Source organism: Cervus elaphus, chromosome 12, assembly GCF_910594005.1.
Source record: "Cervus elaphus chromosome 12, mCerEla1.1, whole genome shotgun sequence".
Lineage (NCBI taxonomy): Eukaryota > Metazoa > Chordata > Mammalia > Artiodactyla > Cervidae > Cervus > Cervus elaphus.
The window spans coordinates 73,692,446-73,713,144 of NC_057826.1; the positions used below are offsets into that span (position 1 = coordinate 73,692,446).

Here is a 20,699-nt window from a genome sequence, read left to right on the forward strand (position 1 = left end):
AGACCCTAAAAACTCAAATTTTAAAACTACAGGAAGGTGAATTTAAATATAGTTCCCCTCACCAGATTCTACAACACGCTCTTTTTGTGATAAACAATCTAGACACTGATTCATTTAGGGTTACTGCAATGCTCCAACATTGGAGTCCAGAGCAGCAGAGTACAAAACCTCTGGTTAAATGGAAAAACCTTCTTTCAGGACAATAGAGGGGTCCTGACCCATTGCTAACCAGCGGCCGAGGGTGTGCTTGTATTTTCCCCCAGGGTGCTGAGTAGCCAATTTGGATCCCGGCAACACAGTACATAGCTCTACCTAAAGGAGCTCCCAATACATACCCCAGCCACCATTTACTGCATCACTTTATTTCATCAAGATAAAAATTTATCTTGTTAGGTTATCTGCCTAATTGTTCACCATTTCTCCTTAATAAAATAAAACTCCCTGAGGATCAGGGCTCCTTTGTCTTGTATGCCCAGCATCACACACATAACCTAGCTTCTAATCTCCCAGTCTCATTTTTTCCTGCTACTCCCATCCAACTTTACGCTTGAACCATACAAACTCTTTTCAGCTTAAGAATTGCCAAGGTATCTCTTGACTCTGGATCTTTGCACAGGCAAAGGCCTGGAACACTCATCCTTCTTCCAAGACCACCCCTCTTCCCCAACCCCTTCTTTACTAGGCCAAATTCTACTTCCTTCTCACTCTGAAGGCCTCAATTTAATAGTCAGTGCCTCCAAGGAGCCTCAGGTGAAACCCAGCCCTCAGCCTGGTATAGGTGGTCCTTCTTTGTTCCCACATTGTACTTCCTCAAGCAGAGAACACATCTTTGCACTGTAATTGTCTGTTCATTTGTCTTTCATTCCCCTGGACTATAAGTTCCTGAGGACAAAGACCCTTCAGCCTTGTTCACCATTGTTGGAACAGTGCCTAGTTCATGGGATTCAGAAGTTTTTGAAAATCTGGTGAAAGCTATGGAGCTTTTTCACATGAGTATATACTATTTTGCATTCAGTTTTCAGGAAGTCCACCATGGATCTCCTAGAATCTCCATTAACTGCAAATTAAGAACTTCCATCTGACAGAATGCTTGAATTAATATTATTAGGAATGTATATACTCTCTTATTTGGAGAAATGCTTACCTCCTATTTACATTTTTTAGGAAAAAGTATGTTGTTAGGATTGAGTCAGTCACTTAATCCTTAACATGTAAGACTTTACGGACCGAAATGTAGAATACTTCCAAGAAGGTTCGAATGGACTGACAATCCAGAACCAGAAAGGACAATGGATATCTCACTGGTTATCAGTGTGGGCAAATGGAATGAAGAATGATGGCCTGGATGTTCCTGGTGGCTCAGTGGTAAAGAATCTGCCTGCCAACGCAGGAAACACAGGTTCAATCCCTGGTCAGGGAAGATCCCACATGCCATGAGCAGCTAAGCGTGTGAGCCACAACAATTGAGCCTGTGCTCTAGAGTCTAGGAGCCACAATGACTAAGGCCACATGCCACAACTACTGAAGGCCGTGAGCCCTAGATCCCATGCTCCACAACAAGAGAAACTACCGTAATGAGAAGCCCCCACTTACCACATACAGAGAAAAGCCCTCACAAAGTAATGAAGACCCAGCACAGCCAAAAATTAATTAATTAAAAAAAAAAATGATGGCCTGACTTGCAGCAACAGGGATGTAACTAAAGATCATCATACTAAGTGAAGTAAGTCAGAAAGAGAAAGGCAAATACCATATATCACTAATACATGGAATCTAAGATATGGCACAAATGAACCCATTTACAAAACAGGAACTGACTCATAGACATAAAGAACAGATTTGTGGTTGCCAAGGGGAAGGAAGGGAGGCAGAGGGATGGACTGGGATTGGTACATACAAGCTATTGGGGTTGGTAGATGCAAACTATTACATTTAAAATGGATAAACAAGGTCCTAATATATAGAACGGGGAACTGTATTCAATATCCTGTGAAAAACCATAATCGAAAAGAATATTTTAAAATAATGTATGTATGTACATAACTGAGTCACTTTTGTTGTAAAGCAGAGATTGGCACAACACTGTAAATCAACTATACTTCAATTAAAAAAAATTTAACAACAACAACAACAAAAAGAATGCTTTGTACATTTCCCTCATGTCTTTGTGCTATATAAGCCCCCAACAAAAGGTGTGGGCAATCTCAGAATTGACTCAAGATTTTAAAAAGAAGTCCCATTATAAAGGTAGAAAAAACTACAGTTACATGTTTTTCTCTCCCTGGTGTTTGTGAAGGAGATTCAACGGACCTACAAATGAAAAGTAAAAATCCCCATCTCGAGTTCCATTCTCCAGGGACAACCACTGCTAAGTTTTATATGAAGAGTTTCGGAAACTTTCTATGCATATACAAGTACATGTATAGGTCTATACTTCTCCTTCCCCCATATCCACCACCCTCTCCTTCTTTCTTTTGTTTTACACAAAGAGGATCCTTCTTTGATGGTTTGATGTCAGCACTTTCTATCATTGTGAAGCAGAATTCATCAAGCCATTGGATTGTAATTTGGGAGTTCCCAGTTGGCTCAGCAGTAAGGAATTCACCTGACAATGCTGGAGACAAAGGTTTGATCCCAGGGTCGGGAAGATCCCCTCGAGAAGGAAATGGCAACCCAGTCCAGTCTTCTTGCCTAGGAAATCTCATGGACAGAGGAGCCTGGCAGGCTATAGAGCATGGGGTCGCAAAGAGAGATTCAGTTCAGTTCAGTTCAGTCGTTCAGTCGTGTCCAACTCTTTGCAACTCTATGGATCACAGCATGCCAGGCCTCCCTGTCCATCACCAACTCCTGGAGCTTACTCAAACTCATATCCCTCTTGTCAGTGATGCCATCCAACCATCTCATCCTCTGTCGTTCTCTTCTCCTCCTGCCTCCAATCTTTCCCAGCATCAGGGTCTTTTCAAATGAGTCAGTTCTTCACATCAGGTGGCCAGAGTACTGGAGTTTCAACTTCAACATCAGTCTTTCCAATGAATATTCAGGACTGATTTCCTTTAGGATGGACTGGTTGGATCTCCTTGCAGTCCAAGGGACTCTCAAGAGTCTTCTCCAACACCACAGTTCAACAGCATCAATTATTTGGCGCTCAGCTTTCTTTATAGTTCAACTCTCACATCCACATATGACTACTGTAAAAACCGTAGCTTTGACTAGATGGACCTTTGTTGACAAAGTAATGTCTCTGCTTTTTAATATGCTGTCTAGGTTGGTCATGACTTTCCTTCCAAGGAGTAAGTGTCTTTTAATTTCATGGCTGCAGTCACCATCTGCAGTGATTTTGGAGTCCCCCAAAATAAAGTCTCTAACTGTTTCCATTGTTTCCCCATCTATTTGCATGAAGTGATGGGACCGGATGCCATGATCTTAGTTTTCTGCATGTTGCGCTTTAAGGCAACTTTTTCACTCTCCTCTTTCACTTTCATCAAGAGGCTCTTTAGTTCTTCTTCACTTTCTGCCATAAGGGTGGTGTCATCTGCATATCTGAGGTTATTGATATTTCTCCTGGCAACCTTGATTCCACTTGTGCTTCACCCAGCCCAGTGTTTCTCATGACATACTCTGCATATAAGTTAAATAAGCAGGGTGACAATATACAGCCTTGAAGTACTCCTTTTGCTATTTGGAACCAGTCTGTTGTTCCATATCCAGTTCTAACTGTTGCTTCCTGACCTACATACAGATTTCTCAAGAGGCAGGTCAGGTGGTCTGGTACTCCCATCTCTTTCAGAATTTTCCAGTTTATTGTGATCCACACAGTCAAAGGCTTTGGCATAAACAACAATAAAGAGAATCATACTTTAGACGCTGCATGCTGTTTCAGTCCTTTCGGATTCTTTGCGACCCTATGGACTGTAGCTCGCCAAGCTCCTTTGTCCCTGGGATTCTCCAAGCAAGAAAACCGGAGTGGGTTGCCATGCCCTCCTCCAAGGGATCGTCCCAACCCAGGGATGGAACTGGCATCTCTTACATCCCCTGCATAGGCAAGCGGGTTCTTTACTACTGGCGCCACCTGGGAAGCACGTTAGTAGCCACCACACTTTTAAGTTGACTGTGTGACTCTCCACCCTGCTTTAACACAGCCCGGGTTCCCTTCCAAGAACACACAGAACAAGGAAGAGGACCCATTCTCATCTGGCCTCTTCCTCCCTCCTTCAGGGTCCTTTCCACCCCTGGGCCCTCCCGTTCCTTCAGCCTTCTCGCTCCCTCTTTCACACTCCACCTCCGCTCCCAGAGCTGTCCGAGGAGCCCGGCCGAGGCACCCCAGTCGGCGCCCGCCCTGCCGCGTCCGGGGAGGTCACTACCTGGCCGCGCTACGCCCTTCCCGCTGGCCCCGGGGGCCAAGCCCACGCCGAGACACAGGCCGGGGCCAGCGCTGCAGGTTCTCGATCCTCCAGGGAGACACCGGGCCTGGAGCAGCGAGCTGCCACGCGAGACGTTCGGTTCCGAGCAGCAGGAATAGGATCCGGCTCTGGGTTCCGATGGTAGGAAGAGGGGAAACCGGAGGCGGAGCCGGGCGGGGAGAGGGGCGGAGACTGTGCGGGACTAGGCGCGGCCCGCGGGGCGGAGAGAACGGCGGCTAACGACGGGGATAGACCGAGCACTTTGCAGCTTTTTCTGGGGCCCGCGGTTAGTGCCACTCTCAAGCCGCACCTTCTTTCCCCTTTCCTCACCCTCTCTTCTCCTGTCCCTCAGGTTTCCCCTGCTACCAAATTCTCTTCTTTTGAGAAATTTCCTCTTTTGTTATGTCTTCCAACACCATTTCTTGGAAAAGATTTTGGTATGTTCTCTGCCGATCTGGCCACATTTTGTTCTGGTATCAAATATAATGGGACTGTTAATTCAGGTGCAAGTTACTTGGTAAAAATAGAAGTAAAAGGAAAGGGAAGATCTAAAGCAATGGCCTGTAACTGGGTGTAAATATCAGATGATCAAAGCTGAGTGAACGAAGAGCATGCCTATGTCCATCTGGGAGAGGTCCCTGGATTACAAAGAATTTTTTGGAGCCATTCTGAATGGCTAATGCAGAACTGTTTCCCAAAAGGTGGGACCAGGCTCAGCAAAGGAACAAGTGACCTTTACGATGGTAATGCTAGTGCTATTTCATAAAGAGCAGGGCCCAACAGATTCCAGCAGGAGAAACATGCTTACCTCGTGTTAAACAGATTATCACTGTCTGTCTCCAATAAAATATCCCTTTCCTAAGGGTAAGCTTCCCTGGTGGCTCAGTCAGTAAAGAGTCTGCCTGCAATGCGGGTGACCTGGGTTTAATCCCTGGGTTGGGAAGATCCGGTGGAGAAGGAAATGGCAACCCACTCCAGAATTCTTGCCTGGAGAATTCCATGGACAGAGGAGCTTGGTGAACTACAATCCATGGGGTCACAAAGAGTTGGACACAACTGAGTGACTAACTTTCACTTTTCCTAAGGGTGGGGAGTGGGCGTCCCAGGTTGCTCGGTAGTAAAGAGTCCACCTGCCAAGCAGGAGAGAGGGATTCAATTCCCAGGTGGGGAATATCCCTTGGAGGAGAAAGTAGCAACCTGCTCCAGTATTCTTTCCTAGGACATTCCATGGACAGAGGAGCCTGATGGGCTACAGTTTATGGTCTTGAAAGAGTCGGACACAGCTGAGCACGCATACAAGCCTGGGAGGGCACTTGCATTCTCAGGGGACAACTGAGCTTCGTCTCAGAATCGAGGGCACCCAGATCCCACCTAACCTCCTTAGTTGCCTCTCTTACCACCTATCCCATTAGTCCCAACACTCTTTTTATAAGAAATATTTTTATATTCCCTGTTTGATCCTGAGCTACAAATTATAAATAGTGTATATATTTTGTATATAATTTGTATATAAAATTGCGACCCCATGAATCGCAGCATGCCAGGCCTCCCTGTCCATCACCAACTCCTGGACTTTACTCAGACTCATGTCCATCTAGTCGGTGATGCCATCCAGCCATCTCATCCTCTGTCATCCCCTTCTCTTCCTGCCCCCAATCCCTCCCAGCATCAGGGTCTTTTCCAATAAGTCAACTCTTCGAATGAGGTGTCCAAAGTATTGGCGTTTCAGCTTCAGCATCAGTCCTTCCAACAAACACCCAGGACTGATCTCCTTTAGGATGGACTGGTTGGATCTCCTTGCAGAGAGAAGGTAATTTATTATAAAATACTATGTGTTTATATACGTAAGTAGTTGGACACGACAAGAAGACACAATGAGGTACTTTGATGTATACATCTCTCTATAGAATCACCTTGAATTTAACAGTTACAGATGCAGCATGATACAGGGATGTTCAATGGTGATTCAGATATCAAGAACAGAATTGCTGATTCTATGATTTTCCAAAATAATTTTTAGCAAATTTTTGAATGAAGCAAGGTATAGTCATCCCACGATGCTTATGGTAGTGACATTCCTAGAAATTTTAGTGTATATTAAACTATGCATAAAATGCCTTATGTTTATATTGAAAATAACGTTAGAGCCTAATTGTGTGTGTGTATGCTCAGTCGCTCAGTTGTGTCTAACTCTTTTGGATCCCACTGACTATAGTCTGCCAGGCTCCTCTGTACATGGGACTTCCCAGGCAAGAATACTGGGGTGGGTTGCTTTTCCTTCTCCAGGGGATCTTCCACACCCAGGGATAGAAGCTGCTTGTCCTGCATTGTGGGTGGATTCTTTATGGCTAGCCACCAGGGAAGCCTTTATTCAATCTAACCATTGCCTGCTTCAGAGAATTGCCCTGGACAAGTGATTTATGAACAAGCACCTATTTGGGAGCACTTGATATCAACCAAGGATTGAACCTAGGCCACAGCAGCAAAGCACTGAGTCCTAACCACTGGACTGCCAGGATATTTTGCCAGATTCTTTTCCATTATAGATTGCTAGAAGATATTGATAACCTTTAATTACTTCCACTTTTAGAGTCCAAGTAAGAGTTTCATCGATAAGTTTCATCCATGGAGGTGAATCTACACTGGAGATGTGGTATGATAAAGAAAGCAGTCTCAAAAGTCCTTCTACTTGTGTTTAAATAATGCTCAGCATTTATAAACCCTATTACCTTGGGTGCATAAATTCATTCCTCTGAGTTCCAGTTTCCCTATCTGTAAAATAAGGGTAATAATAGCATCAACTTTCTATGGGTTTTATTGGCATTTAAATGAGATAATGCATGTGAAGCACTTAACGCACTGCCTGGCACATAGCAAACACTTAAACTAGTTATTTCTCTGTTATGAGAGTTGACTTTCATCAGTAAGTTGTTTGAAAAGTATGTAATGCATTGGAGCTCAGATTACCTGTCTGCTGATGAATCAAACTGACATATAACTAGAAGACCTCTAGCCCCCTAAGTGCCTTACCCTCAGCTGGAGTCCAGATGAATCCATATCCCTATCTCAGGAGCAATGTTAGTCTGCATTAGCTGAGAATAAACCTGTAACCCTCTGTATGGCACTCATGGCCTCAGGGGTGCTGCAACACCCTGGCCCCTTTTTTGGCATCATCTAGCTCACTAATCTAAAAGGATTTAGCCTGGAAACTTAATTTACAAACTGTCAGCTAAATTCTTTTCAAAATGTGCATAGAGGTCCTTAGGACTATTCCAAGTTCCATGGCTCATGACTATAATAACCTTATGATGTTCATATATAGGTGTTATCCCCGTTTTATGGATTAACATAGTGGTATTCAAAGTGATTAAGGGATCTACTCATGATTACCAAAACGGCAATTGATCTGGAGCTTGAGCTCAAGTTACTACTTCTAATTCAGTTCACTCTCAAGCTGTACTTTTTTCACTGTTCTGATTAGAAATACAGATGGTTGTATTTTGAATCATCTATAAATGTCTATATCTCAGAGGAAATAAAGACTATAAAAGACAATAATCTCACCATTAATGACATATACATGTATTCATGCATGTATATATGCATATGTATATATATATATATATATGTAATGTATGTATTTTTTTTGTAGTTGTATTAGCAGGAGTTGTGATAAATTCACACTTTTCCACCTATGATCCTTTGATACCAAGAGTTAGCTCAGATTTGGAATGTAGTCTGTGGCCCTAACAGAGTAATTATGACTGTCCTGCATATAAACCTAACCTGTGATGCTTGTCCCAGCCAGTCTCCGGGTCCCAATATTATAGGTATGTCACTTGGAGATTGCTCTCATTGAAAATGTTCCTCTTCATTATCCAGACTGTGCCACCTGCCTTGGCTTCTTACACTGTTAAAGAAGGGTTTGAATTATACTCTCTCCAAAATCTCTTCATTCCCTGTTCTACTGAACAATCTTTCTGTGTAGCTTTTCACTCTTTGGAGTTTGACATTGTTGCTTCTATATCCTGGACTGTCAGTCTAGATAAATAATGGCACTTAGTTTTGCAGTAGGATTTTTTTTTTTGGATGCACCGAAGGGCTTGTGGGATCTTAGTTCCTCAACCAGGGATTGAACCCTGACCCACAGCAGTGAAAGGGCCAAGTCCTAACCACTGAACTGCCAGGGAGTTCCCTGAAGTAGGATTTTTATGTGATTTTTACTCTTTAGTATGTATTTTTCATTTGTTTTTTAAACTTCTCTCGGTTTTAAACTTCTCTCAGTTGCTATCAGATTTCCAGATGTCCAGGACATAAACTATGTAGTATATTTGACAGGGAAAATATTGGGAGAAGGAATCAGTAAAGTTTCTGTTTCAGTAGTACAGAATTCCATGATGAGTCGAGTGAAAAATAAGATAAGAGGAGAACAAGCTCAAGGTGATGACAAAGCTTTGTGTCTAGGAAAAAGGAAAAATGATAGCGCCAACAAAGCATGATGAGTCTGAACTGAGGATAGTGGTAAATCCAAGTGGAGGTGAGGGCTGCTAAAAAACAAAAAGATTCAACTAGAACCCAAGTGAGTCATTAAGGCCTCGGGTAGAGGGGAAGTGAGCTTCCTGAAGAGTAGCATGGAGCACGGTAAGAGAGGAGCATGGACAACCCAGAATTAGGGGTGTGTGTGTGTGTGTGTGTGTGTGTGTGTGTGTGTGTGTGTGTGTTAGTCACTCAGTCAAGTCCAACTTGTTGCAACCCCATGGACTGTAGCCCACCAGGCTCCTCTGTCCATGAATTAGGCATAGGAGACTCTTATAGTCTAATAGATTACCAGTACTGAAACTGCACACCTCCTAGTCCTATCCAGTTTCTGAGTCAGCCTGGAAAAGAAGAGAGCAAGTGTGCAAATTCCACCCTCATCCACAAAGGAGGTTGAAGGAAGACTGTGGAGGTAGCTAGTAGGAGAAGATATACAATGCTTTGGCTCATTATCTGATTTACCAAAATAAGAATCTTGCACCTCTAGGAATTCACCAAACTGTCGCCTAATTCCTGGATTGCCATGATTGCCCACTCTATAAGAATGATTTCTGTCCTAATTCCTGATTCTCACTCCACTTCCCTTCTGGGGGCAAAATACTGCCCTGAATCTCAGTGCACTTGCCCAAGACCCCAACTTGTTACCTGGCTTAATTTTCAGGGAAATGGATTCAAAAAACTCACTGAAGAGTGGACCATTGGCCAGGGTCCCACTTCACATCAGAAACCTCTTCCTCTATTATTACTCCAACCACAGTTTTAAGGCTAACGGACTTCCCTGGTGGTGCAAAAGATAAGAATCTGCCTGCTAAGGCAGAGAGCATGGGTTCAATCCCTGGTGCGGGAAGATTCAGCTGTCCAGGAGCAACTAGTCCCCGCATCACAACTACTGAGTCTAAGTGCTGCAACTACTGAGGCCCGTGCATCCAGAGCCTGTGCTCCGCAATAAGAGAAGTTACTGCAATGAGAAGCCTGCATACCGCAACTAGAGAAAGCCTTCGCAAGGCAACGAAGACCCAACACAGCCAGAAATAAAATAAATTAATTAAAAATTTTAAAAGCCCAAAGATAGAGCCTTCTGCAACCACCTCCCCCCATCTACATACTTTTGGACTCTTGGCTGTCGGCTCCACCTCAGATGGCACCATACCCTCTTGGACACCATGATTTGACTTTCTGCAGCCTCTTTGGATTGGAAAAATAAGAATAGGAGAGTGCACCATCTCTGGAGACAGGGAGGGGGAAATTTTTAGGGCAAAAGCCAGTTTTCAAGCCAGCCAGTTCCTGCAGAAAGATGAAAGAGAATGAGGATGGCCTTAGGTTGTTTAATTTGGTGAGAAATAGGTCACAGTGACATGAGGGAGGATGGTTTCAGTAGTGCAGTGGAGACAAAAGCCAAATTGCAAGGGATATGGAATGTTTTCTTAAAATGGAAAAACACAGACAAGAATGATTCAGTCATGGTGAAACCTTTATTTAAGTCTGTCTTTGCATACAAATCACCAAGAACTTGATCACAGAAGTTCACCCTAAAGACTCAATCCTTGTAGTTTCTCAGTGCTTCCAATTTCCTTCTTCCCTGTCCTCTTCAGTCTTTCTTCTCTGTTCTCTTATATATCCTACTTACCCCTCCTCATTTTCAACTATGTTCCTAAACAGACATATAGAAAAAACCCTTAGCAAAGTAATGAAATCTCAAAACAAACAAAATATGTCAGGATGAAGAAAGAAGCAAGGGAGGCTCCCTCATCTTGACCTTAGCAGAGTGAGAATCTTAATAAGCGGTGGTAAGAGAAAATTGACCTGTACAAAGAACTGGCCCTCCTTTGCCCTAAGCTGCTCAGGGGTCAGAAGTGGAAACACCAGACAGGAAAGATGTAGGGGAGTTGTGGAGGAAGGAACACACAATTGTTAACTGAAAGCCCCTGTCTTCAGGAAGCTTTCAGGGAAGAGAGTAGGCTGGAAGAGCAGCAGAATTCCCTGAAGAACCCCTGGAATACGGATTTCCCCTTTGCTGTGGAGACATAGGGCACCATACATCCCATCTGCTTCTTTCTTCTGACTGGAATGCCTCCCTCCTTCTCAGACTGGTGAGTTTCTAGGGAACCTTCAAGATCCAGTTCAGTCTATACCCATCAAATGATGCCTTCCCTCAAGTCTTCCCTGGGCTTTCATACCTTCAACTGTGAGGCATGTGAGGTGCGAGGCTCTTGTGAGAGCTGTAAGGCAAGTGTCCATACCTCTAAGCCCACTGTAAAACTTGTATTTGTTCACAAGTCTGTGTTCGGTCAAAATCCCTGACCTTGGGGTCCTTAGTGCCTCAAAGTGTACCGAGCACACAGTAGATAATTTCTAACTGTGAGGGAGAAAGGAGAAAAGATAGAAGAGAAGGGGGAAGGGGATGGAAAAGCAGGGTGGAGGAAAAGAGAGAGGAAACATCTGACTCAGCTTTCCCTGGCCAGGAAAAAGGGAAATGGATTCAAAAAACTCTAGAAGAAAGGACCAGAGAAAGAAACCACTCTCCTACGTCTTCTCTGCCTCTCTCCTCTCTGCCGCTTCCTCTCACAACTTAGGACCTCACACCACAACTGTACCGCTTTCCCTCCTGATCCCTCAATTCATCCCAAAGGGAAGGAAAGAAGCCAATCAGCTCCTGACTTCTCCCACCCCATGCCCTCAAATCCTTCCTCCCTTTCCACATGGACGCCTCCCTCTTTCTCCTCATCTTCCCCACCTGCAGCCTTCCTGCCTGGTCGCCCTGGCATCATGGGCCCCTGTGCTATACTGGGTCCAGAAGGGAACTTTGTCCTCAGATTGAAATCCAAGAGGCTCTTAGAGGCGGCCTGCGGTGTGTGGCTGAGGAAACGCTAGACTGGGTCTACCAGCTACCTGAGAAAGAACATCATCAAGAGGGTTTGGGTGTCCCAGGAATTGGAGACTAAAAATAAGCAGCAGTTACAATCCTCCCGACACACTCCTCAACTCTTTTCACAGGTGACCTTTCCTCATTTTTCTCCTTCGTCCATTGGTCAGAATCATAATTTTCCTGACTGTTCTCTCATGGCCCCTACACCTTTGCTACTGATGCTTCATGACTGTCTTCCTAGTTAGATGCACTTTCTCCACCAAGAATCGAGCCAGAGTCCCTAAACCTTGTAGAGTTGCCCCTGGGTCTCTTCTCCTTACCTCGATATTCAACTGCCTCTCCTTCCCCCATACTCTCCCTAGGAATTCCAGAACCACCTTTTTACAAAAGCGATTTATGAGTTGTAAAGCACTGCGCTAGAATGAAATGCTGTGATGAACAAAGCCTTCTCTTTCTCCCTGCATTCATCTTCTCTATCCTCTCTTATCCCTTCCTCCCTCCATCCACCACTGCTTCCCTCTCACCCAGCAGGTTTAGTTTGATGCCGTGTGGGAACCAAAGCCACGTGCTGCACAGCGGGCAGGGTCAGGATGCAGGCAGGCATCTCAGCCCGAGGCCTCGGCAGAGTTCCCAGGCACAGCCATCGGCCCAGGCCAGGACAATAGGCATGGATAAGGTGGGAGGGGGCATAAGTACGGTGGCTGTAGCCCCCCAGCACCAGCAACTCCCCCTGCAGCACGGCACCTGCAGCCCCGACATGGGGGGAGGGCAGGGGGGTCAGGTGAGTCCAGCTACCAGTACTTGGATCGTAGGCCTCGAAGCTCAGCAGGTCCCCAGTCTGACCTAGCCCACCTGCTACATACAGCCGCCCACCCAGAGCAGCCATGACGTGGCCAGCCCGAGGCACCCCCATAGGGCTCAGAAGTGTCGCCGGCTTCTCAAGTTTGGGGTCGTAGTGCAGCAACGAGGCCTGGTACTGGCCAGTCTCGCTGCAGCCACCGCTCACGTAGAGCCGGCCCTCCAAAACAGCAGCTGCGTGGGCAAAGCGTGGCGCGGGAAGAGGAGGTGCCAGCCTGTGGAGAACAGAGCACGTGGTCAGGCATCAGTCATCTTCAGCTTTCCTCTGCCAAGACCCCTGATGCCTGAAACACCCCCTTCCCTGCTCACCTCCAGACGTTGAGCTCAGGATTATAAGTCTCCACAGACCTGAGGGCAATACCACTGTCTCGTCCACCCAGGGCATAAAGCAGTCCATCCAGCGCCACCAGGGGGAAAAGGCTCCGAGGCTGGCACAAAGGTGCCATCTCTTCCCAGTCCTCTTGACTGGGGTCCCACCTGGAGACAGTGGGACAAGAGATGGGAAGTGTGACCCTGGGCGTCTGCTGTTGGCTGGCCCGCAAACTCCCTCAGCTGCCCACCTGGGGGCCTGCCACTCTCTGGAGCCCATCCGTACCTGAGAGTCGAAGCCAGGGTATTAGCGTGGCTGTAGAAATCCTGTCCCCCACACACGTAGAGCACACTTCCTGCGAGGCTCGCAGCCCCGTGCCGGAAGCGCCCGGGGGCAGGCAGGGCAGGCAGCCGCCCCCACTCCACAGTTCGAACCAGTCCCATGCCGCAGCGAAAGGCCCGGGCCCACCACACTCCTCGGGACGGCTCTCTGGCGGCCATGTCTGATCTGAGCCCATCCCCGCCAATCACCACCAGGGCCTGGTCAGGCTCCCTCCGTCTCTCTTGTCCTGGAACCTCAGCCTCCACCATCACCTGATGCAGCAAGTCGGGGCTCAAGGGTGGAGGCAGCCCGGCCGCCCTTACCCTCCGCAGCTCCCTGGTGGACATACGGCCAAAGCGGACGCATCGAAGCAGGGCCTTGGCATCTGACTCCTGGGTGTCAGGGTTGGCAGCTAGCCAACGCCGTGCAGCCACAAAGGCCTCGAACTCCTCCTGCAAGTGTAGCTCATCACTGTCCAGGAGCTCAGCCAGGCAGGCTGCCGGTAAAGTAGGGAAAGTGGAGCACAAAGCCACAGCGGGCAGGTGGCTGAGGAGGTAGTGACGGGCTTTGCTCCAGAGCCTCTCCAGCCCTGGGGCTTCTGCCATGGGGATCAGGGCCAGGCAACGGGCAGGGCTGAGGCCTCGTGCCAAGGCTTTCTGGCACAGAGCCAGGCAGGAGGAGCTCTGGTACTGCAGAGCAGCCTGGGCAGCCCTCAGTAGTCCTGGCCACTTGGCCCGCACAACCCCAGAGTAGGCAAAAGAGACGAGGAGTCGCAGGTCCTGGGCAGAGATGGTGTGCAGAGACACCTCTGTGCCCTGGGATTCCCTCATCCCACTCAGGAGCATGGCCCCAAAGAACTCACTGCCACAGGCGAGGGCTGCTCGGTGCACTGCAAGAGGGAGAAGCAGAGGGGAATCCAGAGTGTTGCAAACCGCTTGGCACTCTCTCAATTTCACAACCCCAACTTTGGGCCAACCACCCAAGACCACAGGCTAAACTGTGATATGCACACCAGAACACCACTAGGTGCTTGTTAAAATGAAATTTTCATAGGCCCACCCCCAGAGATTTTGACCCAGTAGCTCCAGAGGGAGACCCTAGGGATTTGTGTTTTAACATTTTCAAGCACCCTGCATGATTCTCATGTTAGTGACCTGAAGACACTTTGAAAAACATTGTGTGCATGTGCTCTGTCGTGTCCAACTCTTTGCAGTCCCATGGACCGTAGTCTGCCAGGCTCCTCTGTCTATGAGATTTTTCATGCAAGAAATCTGGATCGGGTTACCATTTCTTCCTCCAGGGGATCTTCTCCACCCAGGTTCAATTGTGTGTTTCCTTGTCTCCTGCATTGGCAGGCAGATTCTTTACCACTGAGCCACCTGGGAAGCCCCTTGAAAAACATTGCTTTAGTTTTTTTGATGCAGGCCAATTAGAAAAAGGGTCCTGACTGATTAAGTGGAGAAGAGGCTATAAGGAACATTTGCTAAAAGGGAGTAAAAAATAAACTGCAAAGACCAATGTGCAACTTATATAGGTCTTCCCATACTGTGCACAGAATAAAGTTCTTTCCTCTACAATTAGAAGAGTCACTGACATCAGCCATTCTGTTAGTCAGATTTTACTTAGAAAATGGCACCACACTCAGGAATGGCTATGATTCAACCTCATCTGTCATCTTCTCTTACCCAAGATTTAGTGCTTCATACTTCCCATGTGTTATAGTTTTTCTTTGCATACCCACCTCCTTAATAGAGTTATGGAATCACAACACTATAAACTGGAGACCCTCAAAACCATCTGGTTCAATCACTCATTTTAAGATAAGGAAACTGAGTCCTAGTGAAAGGGAGTGATTTATTTTTTATCTCCATGTAGTAGCTGTCTGGGCAGAGTGTCATGCCTTGTGACTGCTGCCAGGCTGCATTAAGCATACTTGTGTATCAGTTCCCTGCTTATATGCATGGCACTCATGACACTGAAAATGTCCTATTAAAAACTAAAAATAAATAAATTATTTAAAATGTTGTTAGGGGATTTTCTTAGTGGTCCAGTGGCTAAGAATCCATCTTCTAGTGCAGGGGACGTGGGTTTGATCCCTGGTCAGGAAACTAACATCCCATGTACCACAGGGTAACTAAGCCCATGTTCTTTCAAGCCTGCATGCCACAACTAGAAAGCCCTTGTGTAGCAGCAAAGACCTAACACAGCCAAATAAATATTTTTTTAAATGTTGTTAAATAACTAGAACTCATATGCTTGAAGGCAAAAGGAGAAGGGGACAGTAGAGGATGAGATGGTTAGATAGCATCACCGGAAATGAATCTGAACTCCAGGAGTTAATGAAGGACAGGGGAGCCTTGCATACAGCAGTCCATGGGGTGGCAAAGAGTCAGACACAACTTAGCAAACAACAACAACATATGCTTCCTAATGTAACTCAATCTGAGGCAGTTGGCATCAAGTATGAAGTATTCTGATCAAAATATTTAACTTAAATCTAATCAAACCTTTAGATTAAATTCAAGTTTATAGGAAATTGAGAGGCTAAAAGACCAAGTTTAAAATAAAAACACAGAAGGAAAATGCATACAAATCTAGAAACTGGAGATTTCTGTGGGAAAACTAATCTTGTTTCTTCAATAAGTCAAGTCATAAAAAAAGGGAGAAAAAAAAAGGGGAGAGGATTGCACAAGAGTAAAGGCAGCTTCAGAGACATCTGAGTTCAGTGTAAACCTTGATTGGCTCCTGGATTGAGCAGAACAGCTCTAACAGACATTATTTTGGACAAGTGAGAAAATTTCAGTGTGGATGAGGTGATATTGAGAGAAGGGCTTCCCTGGTGGCTCAGAGAGCAAAGAGTCTGCCTGCAATGGAGCAGACCCGGGTTCAATCACTGGGTCAGGAAAGATCTCCTGGAGAAGGGAATAGCAACCCACTCCAGTATTCTTGTCTGGAGAATTCCATGGACAGAGGAGCCTGGTGGGCAACAGTCCATGTGGTTGCATATGCAGAGATGGACATGATCGAGTGACTAACATTAATTTTGTTAGATAGTGTGATTATATGAGAAAATGTCCTCTTTTAGAGAGACACACACCCAAGTATTTATGAGTGAAATACTTTAAACTTCAACAAAAAATAAAGAGATGAAACAAATATGGTGGTTTAGTTGCTAAGTTGTGTCCGACTCTAGCAACTTCATGGACTATAGCCCGCCACGCTCCTCTGTCCATGGGATTCTCCAGACAAGAATACTGGAGTGGGTTGCCATTTCCTTTTCCAGAAACAAATGTATGGGATTAGTACTCTTATAAGAGGAGACATGAGATAATCCATCTTTCTGTGTTCCTCTCTGCCATGTGACGATATAGTGAGAACATCGCCATCTATAAACTGGAAAGGAGGCCCTAACCAGAACCTGACCATGCTGGCATCCTGATCCAGTCTCCAGAACCAAGAGAAATAAACTTCCGTTGTTAAAACACCCAGTCTATGGTATTTTTGTCACAGCAACTCAAGCTGACTAAGAAAGGATGCTTTTCCTTCTGGGAATCCCAGAAGCACTTTGGGTCCCAGTCATTTTTCTAATGAGTAGTAGCTATGTGACTTTGGACATGTCTTAAAGTCTGATTTTCTTATCAATAAGGTGTAAGCACTGAACTAGATAATATCTAAACTAATCCCTTTTAATTTTAAACTTTTATATGTCTACACTCTGGCTCCATTTTCCAGGTGCTATGTGCCTTTGGTTTGACTGCATAAGAAGCAATGTATGGACTAGTGAGAGCAGACTGGGCTAATGGATGTGGGCTTATATCCTGATTTTCACCAGTTAACATCTCTGAGTTTAATATTCTTTATCTGCAGCTAGAAATACCTGAGATTAAAAGAGATGGCATGTGTAAAAAAAAAAATTTCTGGTACCCAGTACCTCACTAAATGTTAGTAGAATTTGAATAATTCTCAACTTATTCAATCCTCTTTAGCTTTCCTTGGGGCTTACCTTGTAAAGAATCTGCCTGCAATGTGGGAGACCTGGGTTCGATCCCTGGGATGGGAAGATCCCCTGGAGAAGGGAAAGGCTACCCACTCCAGTATTCTCGCCTGGAGAATTCCACAAACACGATTGAGCGACTTTCACTTTAGCTTTCCTAGTGACGAGCAGAATTAACTTCAAAATGCCACAACCTGGCAGCCGTAGATTCTGGGGAAACAGTACCAGACCTTGCTTATGAGCTGTAGGGCCCTTGTCTGCCATGGTGTCAAGCTCACTTAGGCAAAAGGACACACGATAAATTTTTCCACCATGTTCCTCTAGCTTTTCCTATGTCTTAAATAGAAGATGCCAAGAAGTGCCTTTGGTTAATCTCTGTTTGAGTCAATCACCTTCTGCTTGTTCTACTGGCATGGACTATACCTTAGCGCCTGCCAGCTGACTGGAAGTTTCTTGTTTCTGGGCATAGGAAAAGCCACTGCATAAATCAGTCAGTGCGCCCAGGAAAACAACTCAACTGCGCATGCCCCATTCTCAGTGGGTCAGGAGAGGCGCCAAAGGCCACCCCCTGGGAAATTCTGATTTCAGCAGGGATCAAAAGCACTGTGCTAGGGATCGAATCAGCTGCTGCTTGCACACACCATTCCAGGTGGCATATGCACCTGCCTCAGTGCAATGCCCGCCCCACCCCCCCACCCGCCCAGGCCCTCACCCCGCAGCCGGCAGCCGCCTGCCTCCAGCTCCAGGTCGCACCCGATTCCTTCTTGGTACAGAAGCTCAATGCTGCGCAGGTTTTCTCTCAGTTCCTCTGCCTGACTGGGCTGCTTTTCATCTTCCCGTCCACTTCCAGCCCCCTGGCGTCCCCACTGGGCCGCAGCCTTTACCCGGGGGGCTCCCAGGGTTTCCGCGGCGACCAGCACATCCTCCCGTGGGGTGGGTCCCAGCACCCCCTCGTAAGCAAAGGTCAGCACGGCCTCCCAGGCTGCCGGGGTTACGTCCAGGCTGAGGGGGGATTGCGGACCTCTGCCGCCCAGCAGCCTGCCTCTGAAGAGGCTGCTAACTGCGGCCAAGATCACCCGATGCACCCCATATGCTCTCCCCCCGACTGACACCTCTTCGTCCAGCAGCAACCTCTGCTCCCGCAGCCGCTGTGCCTCCGCGAAAAACTGGCTGGGATGCTCCTCGCTGCACAGCCCCTCGGGCTCCGCGGAGTCTTCTCCATCCTCCTCATCCTCCTCCTCCTCTTCTTCCTCCAGGGACAGGGCTGGAGAAGGAAGGCTCCCTGGGGTCATGGGCCTGGGGCCAGGCTCTTCCAGAGGAAAGGGGGGCAAACCAGGATCCTCATCTGGAGACGGAGGCCAGGAGGGGGTTCTCCGGGTGGGCAAAGGGAGGTCAAGGTCGTCCTTCTGGACCAGAAGAGAGACTTGCTCTGCCGCCGAGGGATGACCTGTGGAGTCCGAGAGGCTCATGGCCCAAGTTCGCTGGATCGCTACAGGTAGGAAGAGGAAAGAGAAGAGAGGGTAAGAGCTGGACCCCAGGGGCCAGAGGAAGCCCTGCCTCCAGCCTCATTTCCTACTTCAACCGTCTCCCCCTATCCCAGGGCTCCAGCATCTAGGCTACACCAGGCAACTATGAAGTGCGCTGGGGGCCGCAAAGGCCAGAACAATGAGTAAAGATCCAGTGCCTGAAACTGTACCCCGCCCATCTCGCCCCCATCCCAGTAGTCACCCTCCTAAGACACCAGCGTCCCACTTATCCTCTCACTTGGGCCTGCTCTACTTCTGACGGAGTGGCAGAGGGAATGCAACCCTCTCCCTGTTAGTGGTGGCGCCCGGCTAATTATAGCCATCGCTGGCAGGCCAGGGGCCGGTCTCCTGGTGCCCAGACTCCAACACCCAATCCCCTGGGCCTGACCCGAGATCACCTTCTCCCCTCTTCCACTTGGAGGTCACGTCCTGGTGCTGAGCAAAGCAAACTCGGAAGCCAAGGAGGATGAGGGGATGTGGTGGAGTGAGCCAGCCCAGTGTCCACTGGGCTGGGCTGGAGAGGCAGGTGAAAAAAGTCTGGACTGATACGGGGGAAAGTTGGGAGAGAGTGAAGGGTGAGTTTGGGGGTTAGTCCTGGACTTTGTTGATTTGTCTGTGCATGCTAAAGCTGAGACTCTGGAGTGAACAGTACTGGGGTGAATCTCAAATATAACCCATCTGGTCCAAGAAGGGCAGAGGGATGGGGGAGGTGAAGGGGTATGGGTCAGGGCTACCAACTGTGACCTACCCTTAATGAGGGGTTTCCTTGTCCTGAGGTGGAGTCTGTGGTAAGAGGGCCAAACCCAACCCAGGGGCTGCTGTCCACCAGATGGGTCAACCTCTGGTTGTTCGGGGCTGCGAAATGGGTGATAGTGACCAACCTCCGCATGGATCCTCTTATGGCCTCCCCTTCACAAGACAAGGTGGCCAACACCTTGAGCCCCTACCAGGAAGAGGAGGAAGTGCTACCTAGCAGAGACAAACCCCAGGTCAGCCTCTTCCCTCGCTTGCCAACAAGGACAAGGACACTGGACCCTGAGTTCTCTGCCAACCCCATGGTCCTGGGACAGCCCCACCACAGCCACATGTTTCAGGAAGCTCTGCTCAGCTCTGCCATGGTGAGACCCATAGCTCACAGCAAATCCAGAAAGGTTGGATGAAATCCGCTCTTCTGGGCAATCATCCATCCTCCATTAAACTCCTTGGGACTGGCCTCCCTCCATAGCACCTCCAGGTCTTGTTGCTGACATGCTGGCTGGGGAGGGGTCTTGGCATCTCATTCAAGGGACACTTTTTCTACCTCTGCTCAGGAGCCCCATGTGGAACCATGCTTCTAAGAAGATCATCTGGAGAATTCGGGGGCCAGACCTGGCAAGTCCCAGTGTGTGTTAGCTGGACCATGGAAGTCATGGTAACAGACTGGTGCTCAGGATTCTCAAAGGTTGGGGATGAAAGCATGAAAAGAGGGTTTTGCTCCAGAGGAGAGTCTCAAGGGTACCTCTGAGGGTGAGAGGGCTGAGGGTGACCTTGACTCCTCCCTCCCTACCCTGCTTCCCCAGATCTATTGCATGCTGGACATCCAGGGCATTATCCTCTACCTGCTGCTGCCTTGACTCACTGCTCAGGCACAGGTATGGGCTCATCACTCTGTGGGACAGGAGGAGGGGCTTCAGGACTCGGCCTGAGTGAATTAAAGGAGCCCCAGTCCTATCCCACTCCAGGGCTCAGGTGGTTCATTATAATACTGCTCTCAGCTTCAGCCACTAATATCACCAGCCTGTGTATCTCAGTCACCTGCACCAGGGCTAAGTCTCTTGTGACTCCATGATCTCTTAGGGCCCCCAGTCCTGTCGAGAGTTGCTGAGGCTGACGGACTCTCCTCTCCTCT

The 20,699-nt window shown here is 47.5% G+C and overlaps 2 protein-coding genes across 6 annotated transcripts in view; both read right to left on the reverse strand.

Annotated features, from left to right (window-relative positions):
- TEP1 (telomerase associated protein 1) overlaps positions 1-4,558 on the reverse strand; it is a 44,547-nt gene extending 39,989 nt beyond the window's left edge. For all 4 annotated transcript variants that reach the window (XR_006343885.1, XR_006343886.1, XR_006343887.1 and 1 more), the window contains exon 1: positions 4,362-4,558. The gene's annotated coding sequence lies outside the window, so the exon portion shown is untranslated. The remainder of the gene's footprint in view (positions 1-4,361) is intronic.
- Positions 4,559-10,389: 5,831 nt separating this feature from the next.
- On the reverse strand, positions 10,390-19,164 carry KLHL33 (kelch like family member 33). 2 transcript variants are annotated; one of them, XM_043919384.1, is made up of 5 exons: positions 19,050-19,164; positions 17,998-18,774; positions 13,256-14,180; positions 12,970-13,137; positions 10,390-12,875 (listed from the first exon to the last, which is right to left on the reverse strand). In XM_043919384.1, exons 1-5 carry the CDS (start codon positions 19,132-19,134, stop codon positions 12,323-12,325), a joined length of 2,508 nt encoding a protein of 835 aa, XP_043775319.1. In that variant the 5' UTR covers positions 19,135-19,164; the 3' UTR covers positions 10,390-12,322. The 2 variants fall into 2 exon arrangements, with proteins under 2 accessions (XP_043775319.1, XP_043775320.1); XM_043919385.1 differs by having other exon boundaries at positions 19,014-19,064.
- Between the last annotated feature and the right edge of the window lie 1,535 nt (positions 19,165-20,699).

Excerpts from the sequence above, each read along its gene's own strand:
- KLHL33 (XM_043919384.1), bottom strand. The coding sequence starts at position 19,134 with ATGGCTATAATTAGCCGGGCGCCACCACTAACAGGGAGAGGGTTGCAT. Across the intron at positions 14,181-17,997 it reads AGGCGGCTGCCGGCTGCGGG|TGCACCGAGCAGCCCTCGCC; the intron begins GTGAGGGCCTGG and ends TCCCTCTTGCAG. Across the intron at positions 12,876-12,969 it reads CCTGAGCTCAACGTCTGGAG|GCTGGCACCTCCTCTTCCCG; the intron begins GTGAGCAGGGAA and ends TGTTCTCCACAG.